The 7,538-nt window shown below is 38.0% G+C and overlaps 1 protein-coding gene across 1 annotated transcript in view; it reads left to right on the top strand.

Moving 5' to 3' along the window:
- LOC101849872 (neuroligin-4, X-linked) overlaps nucleotides 1-3,825 on the top strand; it is a gene marked incomplete in the record, with an annotated part of 17,971 nt that extends 14,146 nt beyond the window's left edge. The window contains 1 exon segment of the mRNA XM_005106357.3: nucleotides 2,684-3,825. Coding sequence (XP_005106414.2) covers nucleotides 2,684-3,568 — 885 coding nt within the window.
- Nucleotides 3,826-7,538: the final 3,713 nt, after the last annotated feature.

Genomic DNA, 7,538 nt, shown 5'->3' with positions numbered 1-7,538 from the left:
AAGAAGAAGAAGAAGAAGAAGAAGAAGAAGAAGAAGAAAAAGAAGAAGAAGAAGAAGAAGAAGAAGAAGAAGAAGAAGAAGAAGTGGGTAAGGGTAGAGGACAAAGAGGATGGGGAGGAGGAGGAGGAGAAGGAGGAGGAGGAGGCGAAAGATAAAGAGAAGGAGGAGGATGAGAAGTGAAGTCTGAGACTAGAATATGGCTTTATTATTGCTTAATTCACGAGAAGGGCCGTCTCTTTAAACTTGCTTGCTTGTAGCCTACCCGCCTACAGTTACAGAATGTGTACAAGAACCTCACTAAGCGCAACACATCTCTGTCTCTGCTTTCTCGAAAATCCCCCACATTGACGTCCTCAGTGTTCAGATTTCAGAACAAAAACCGCCCATACACCTCAATATGACACTGCATGCAATTTCCCGTTTTCCGGTTACAGTCCTGAATTCCTGTTTCAAAGTCAAGCAAAACTCTACAAGTTTTTTTCTGGCTTCTTCAGTATGAAGGTTTGATATAGATAGATAGATAGATAGATAGATAGATAGATAGATAGATAGATAGATAGATAGCGCAAATCCCCGCTCAAAAGCAAGCTCTATGCGCTTCACAATCTATACTATTATCCCAGCAGACCCGAGAGCACTCTGAAACAACATCAACTTCCTGGGAAGTATACAGTGCAAGCGGCCATTTATAGGCGCTAAAACACTAACATACGGACAGGATCTTTCGCTGTCTACGGCCGGGTACTCATTCCCACCGCCCACCTGGGCGAAGTGAGGAAAATTCGTATAAAGTGCCTTTCCCGAGGACACAGCGTTGGGCCCGCGACTCGAACCCCCGAACCCGTAACCAAATATAGTTATTGGAGTTTATATTTGCTTTCTACGAAATCATCTTGTGAAATATAATAAAATGCAATTGCGAGCACCGTTAAACTTTTTGCCAAACTGAACTAAATAAAAAAAACCTAAACGATACCCTCATCCTCAGCATCAGGAAAGTGCCGTTTCTGGTCATTTGACTCCCAACAATAAAGGCACATATTATTAAAAGTTATAATGCTAGAAACCTCATTTGCCTTTTGACTTTGACTTCCCCTTTCATCCGGTCGAATCCTACAGAAAGTGGGTTTACTTTTTTGAAAATTGCTTTAGTCAACAGTTAGAAATTGAATTTTAATTAAATGTCTCAATAACAATTTAATCAGCATGATCGTTATAATAAAATTTGCAAATAATAAATGGTAGCTCCATTATCTTAGCTGGTATCATGCTGGACTACGGAGTGGATCACCCTGGTTTGAATCTCAAATTGGACATTTTCGAACTAAAGTCATTTTAAGGAGTTTTCAACGCTTTCAGCCCATTTGAATCAGTCAAAATGGACGTGAAATTCGGTGGTCTCGCCTCTTAAAAATCCTCGCAGAGGTATTTTGCCTTTAGGCTACCTGAGTGTTGATGAAACACTGCCTGCTGAAATATTATTACAGTGGCTAAGGCCATTAAAATTCAATCTGCACAAAAACAGATTGTGGATTTATGGCTTTCATTACACATGTATTTTGTGGGGTTTTTTTTTTCAGCATTAAGAAATTCAATTTTGACAAATTATAATTATTATTTAGAGCACATGCAAAATATACTAGAGATTAAGATACTGCGGTAAAACTGTTTTCAACATTTTTGGGTGAGAACCTTTGAACAGCTTGCAGATGATAATATGCACTTTCTGCTTTTGCGTGATGCAGATTCCTTTCAATCATAAGATGCATTTTTGAACAGTATGGATTTTATCAGTGTTTAAGATTTTAAGTCTAAACATCACATCTAAGACATATTTCATTTCTAGGTAGTCCAAAACCAATAGTAAGCCATGAAAAAAAATGTCTTTGTGAAAACAATGTCTTATTTCATGGTTCAGATCTCTGTCTGCCTCTTAACAGTAAAATTTACTTGTCAAATTTTTGTGGGCTAGATCTATACTTTTCCAAATAGAGCAACGACATTCTTGTGAATCAAGTCTTCATTATAACAAAGATAGTACAAGACAAGATGGGCCACTCAGCCTAAAAAGTGTCCGCAGGAAGTATGCTCTTTGCTTCAGATGGCGCTGCAGTCTGTTTTGAAGCTCTCTTTCGTTTTTCCAGAAGAAGAATAGAAATAGCACCTCCTTGCGTGCGCAGATCGACTGCTGTTCATCAGCGGTTCGGGTACGTTCAGTGCGGAGTCTTAGGTTTTTAAAATTTTAATGACCTCTCGCCCTTCATTCTAAAGTCAAATTAAACGAAGAAAAACATCTCCTTTTCCTCCGGAAGAGGTTTTTTGTCAGCGTAACCATTTTTAAAAAGCGTTCTTCCGAAATTTATCCCAAAACTTGCTAGTTTCACTTTGATTTTTTAAAACTCAAGTAGGGTAACTCTGTTCGCAAAGAGTGCGCTTTTGTGAAGAGGGCGCCACCACATTTTGAGGACACTTTTTTAATTGGCTCAAAGAGAGAAGTGGCCCATCTTGTCTTGTACTATCTTTGATTATAATAAAGCTTGTTTGGATTATCTCTCCTTCAATAACACGAGTGTCTTTTTGGGAAAACCCAATATGACTTTTCACACGCTCGACTAAAGAAGGCTCTTTTTAAAGACGGTTTCAAAACATGTTTTCTTTCTTGCACTAACCCCTTCATTTACAGGTTGAGTCTTACGGAGGTAACATGGTGTGGCTGCCGGTTGTGGAGACGACTTTTGGCGTGCTGCCGGATACTCCGATCAAACTGCTGAACGACAAGCAAAACCTGATGCATATCCCGACCATTTACGGTTACACCAAAGAGGACAGCTCCTGGCTAGTGCCTGATCCTGAAAATGACGGTGTAACTTTGATCGAATTTAACACCATTCTTCGAAGCATCATCGCCAATCTCTTTGACAGCGATAGTCGGATTCAGAACGAGCTTTACAAAAATGTCCTCAAAGTTTACCTACCCGGTGAGACGTCAAAGACAAAGACCCCGGAGGAACTGAGGGATATTTTGGTGAACGTTTTGACAGACGGGTTTATGACTGGATGCATCATTCAAGAAGCGCGGCTTTTCGGACGGCCGAAAGAAGGAATAATAGCCCAGGCGAACAGCTACGTGTACGAGTTTGCTCACAGACCCAGTTACTCCCCTTATCCCAACTGGTGGGGTGTTGCACACGCTGACGAGAAGGGGTTTGTTTTGGGTCTCCCGGTCGGACCCCAGCCCTTTATGTATCCGAACCACAACGCTTCAGATGCAGAAGTAGCCAACCACGTGAACACGTTGTGGACCAACTTCGCCAAGTTCGGCAATCCTACCCCTGAACCCCTGGATGGGGTCACATGGCCTCAGTTCGGACCTGGGGCGGACCAAGAGAAGATTCTGCTGATAAAGGAAGATCTGGAGGTCACAAACTTTGATCGTCACGAACAGGTCAAAGTGTGGACCGAACTATTTAGTGTGAGCTCTGGCTATCTGGCACGAGCTGACGTCCGGATGCTTTTTATCACCCTTTCTATCCTGAGCGTCACTGTCAAGTGTCTGTTGAATCTTTAAATTCTTGTCACAAGCAATGTCAAGAAATAATAATAGATGCTTTGCTTTTTTTGTACTTTTGCACAGCACGTATTTTCCTCAATTCTCAATCCATTATATTTGAATATAATCATGCTCCTTTTTGTTTTTACCCATGGTATTAATTTATACTTGTTGCACAGAAAGTAGAATTCTGTGATTTGTTGTCAGAATGGTTGACTTTATGCCTCTCATTGATTACCCCCCCCCCTCCCCCTGGTGTTCTTAAATCTAAGAAGGCCTAAGGTATTAGAAACAAGATGAAATTGGAATCAATTTTATATTAAACAATGCTATATAGTAAGTGTCACCGCCAAACCTTCCAAAATTCTTTACGATGCCATTTGCAGCTTTTTAACACTACGTGGTGAGGTGTGGGACGCTCCACCTAATGGCACTTTCAGTGTTATCCTCCCACAATAAGTTGAGGTCTTCGCTGGCCCTACTGGCTTAAATTTAAATAATAGATCTATGTTATTTGCGTGCCGCTGGGAAAAGTGATGTTGCTAATGAGAGAAGTAGGAGATCTGTCTCTTTTCATTTATGCCCCAATCTTGTCTCGAAAGATAGTGTTGATTAATAAAAGACCTGTCTCTTGGTTTCGTAGCATAGTATAAAATCGTTTTTCATTTCACTACCATAGAACCACAATAAAGTTCTATCTGCTCTGTAGGGCCTACCTAGTTTTGAGAAATTTGACGCTTAAAAATATGAGTTTCACATGTCACGCTTTTTCGACGAATGCAATTTTGACAGAGCAGTAGAACATACTATTTTGGTTTCTGACCACAAGTTATATGGTCTTGATAACCCAAGACGTCCAAAATTGTCAGATAATATAAATTTGTAATTCTAAAGGCTGTAATTCTAAAGGTATATATGGAAATGGTAGGCCTATAACTTTATCTTGCTATTCACAATTCGCATACGTATTATACTTTCATTAATTTTGTTCTTCTGACTTTCCAACCGACCCCGAACAGCCCGTTGGCGGGCGCTGTGGTGTAACGAAGTGTGCTCCTTCTTTCATATATATCAAATATCTGTCGTCCTTTTATCTTCCCCCCTTCTTTTTTTGTGTGGTATGTTACACTCTGGTTAGCACTTCTATGACTTAACCGTATGAGTGCCTTTAAATAACCCACAGAATTCTACACTTATGTGGTAAACCAAAAAAACTCGCCATAAAACTAAATTAGAACAGCCCTCTCAAGAACCATTCGATCTTTTGTCATTATCTTTTGTGTCCAGGATTTGAAGGTGTATAAAACTATAACATTAAGATAATGGGCCATGTCGGGCATTTCATCTACCATTTTCAGACGGGCACGAAAGAGTAGCGATCTTTTCATTTCTTTTAGTTCAATCATTCTTCTTGTTGTAGCCATGTATTCTCGCTTTTGAAAAAATGTCAATGTGTATTATTTGGTACATGTACAAGCCCCATGATTCATTTCTTTACAGTTACAAGGAATTTATTATAGCTTATTTTTTGTTCTATGCTTTCATATTAGACAAAAATGCATCATTCTCTTTAGTTACCGCCCTTCCAGGTACTCGATAGAGAGGTTTATTGTCAAACAAAATGTTTAATCAGTTATTATAATAGTTCTTAATTCTTCTCTGTTTGCTGCTAGGTGTTAAATAGTCTGAAGGCCTTCCTGTTTCACACGTCCTAATCCCTCTTCCTCCAAAATAGGTCAATAAATTAATATTTAGAGACATTTTTTCTTACACGTACTTTGCGCCAAAGGAGAAACAATAAAATTAAAAAACGAAAATCTGTTTTTAATGTGTTGGCCTACGTTTTCCTGAATATCTTTTTCTTGTGACATTAAACTTTCATTGAATATATAATTTGCTCGTTTCACTTACAGTAATGTAGCTCAATATAGCGAAATGTTTGTTTGTTTGAGTAAACACACATAAGAATGACCATTCACAGCTCAGAAAAAGTAGGACAGTCAGACATAAACCACAAAGGGAAAGTAAAGAAGTAAGACCTTATATAGCACCTTCCAACCACCTGCATAGCAAAATGTGCCAAGTGCTGATAACAAGGAGCATTCTCAGCACATGAATGTCTGTTTTACGTCAGCTGAGAGCTAGAAGTGATGATATATCTATTTAATGTAAATGTTATTTTAAAACAACGAACAAACAACCGCATTATATCGTACTATTGTGTTAGTTCTGTTCGTCCTGACAATTCTGGATAAGCCAAGCGATTCAACGCAGCTTTTTTCATAAAAGCTCAGCTTTGGGGGTGGGGGGAGAATTTGGAGTTATAGTCAACTCTAGCACTCAACTGAAGTTTATTGGACCTTGTTTAACCCATATTATCCCCCGGCCATTACAGAATCCAGAATTACCAGCAATCACACTTTAAAATAGCTACTCTATAAGAGGACGGAAAATGTCCCCCCCCCCTTTTTTTTTGTTGCTTTTTAGATTACCAGGTACCTCTCTTTCGGAACTTTCGGGTCTGTGGGTTGGAAGATGCCATAAGTAGGTCCTACTTCTTCTGCTCTCCGTCTGTTGTTCCCATCTATTGAGTCTTGCTGTCTCTTAGCATTACCAGGACTAAACTACGGTAGTCATTGAGTGTTTCTCTATGTTGCGACCTTAGAACTACAAAGTTCTATCTGCTCAGTATCTTGTTTTGAAAATTTTGACATAATTTTTAAAAATAGTTTAACATGTTCAGCTTTTTAAAATGCAAATCTAAGAATATCTTGATAACGACTCCAAATGCTCTTTTGATTTTGACAGAGGAAATTAAAAATTTGGTTTTTGACCTTGTGGTCTTAGTAACTCAAAAGAGCCAAAAATATCAGATAGAGCTTTGTAATTCTGAGGTAGCGATATATATTTAAATTGAATGAAAATGAATTTTTGGACTCCAACCTAAGGTTTATGCGAGGAGTGATTGATTGTAACTTTACAAAAATGGTTTGAGGAAAGTTAGGGACACAGAGTATGTTGATAGTTTGCCTTTATTTTCAAACTGCAAAAATACAAAACATATTGAATAACATTTTCTAAGATTTATTTGAATGCCATCGCTCAGGCCATTGGCATGAATAAATGCAAGAATAACTTTTGTAATCGTACAAGGTAATCTATGGTGTAGCAGTTAGGTTTTTCACCTTCGCATGCAGAAGATGTCGGTTCGATTTTTATAAAGGATCCTCTGAATTTGAAGTCCATCTCCATTATGACCAAGTTCAAGGATGTTCCATTGTAGACTCGAACCAGGGTCATCAGCACACAGTTGCCCACCATGATATTAACAGAACTGAAGGAACATCCCTCGGTCTAAAAAATATGTGTGTGCCTGGAGAAAGGTCCCAGTTGTCAAAAATTTTGGATTGAAATAAGAGCACATTCTTGTAGCAAATTCCTTGTGAAAACGCTAATCTTTAATTTTTTCAGATATATTGAGTAGTTCTAGAGATACATCACATTTCATGATATATATGATATATACATGTAAAAACAAAGTTTGGAGAAAAACCAAATTTGTAGAACATTTTAACCTTTGATAAAGTACCCTATGCTGCAAAAATAACTAATAAAAAAATAAATCCTTAAAATATTATGAAATCTTTTCAATATGTTATAAAGACATGGTTAAACGTGTGTTTTCTGACGAAACGAAATTTTTGACCAGTAAATTTTTTTTAGCTTTTTCACCCTGTTTCTCAAAAATAGTTTTGCCAACAACTGGGACCTCTCTCCAGGCACACCAACAAATACAATAACAGCGTTATATGTAAAATATACAAAATTAAAAAAAGAAAGTTGAAAAAATAAAATAACATGGCCAGACCTTTTTAATGTCATAGAAGCACAAAAAAGTTTACACACATTTAAAACAAGTATAAGGTAATGGCTTTTCTCCTTGTAGACTTTCTGCAAGAAAGTAAAAACAGTTTTTATGTAAAGTTGA

The sequence above is a fragment of the Aplysia californica genome, unplaced genomic scaffold (assembly GCF_000002075.1).
Source record: "Aplysia californica isolate F4 #8 unplaced genomic scaffold, AplCal3.0 scaffold00528, whole genome shotgun sequence".
NCBI lineage: Eukaryota > Metazoa > Mollusca > Gastropoda > Aplysiida > Aplysiidae > Aplysia > Aplysia californica.
Note: the sequence above shows the minus strand (reverse complement) of the source record. Positions and strands in the feature narration are given on the sequence as shown.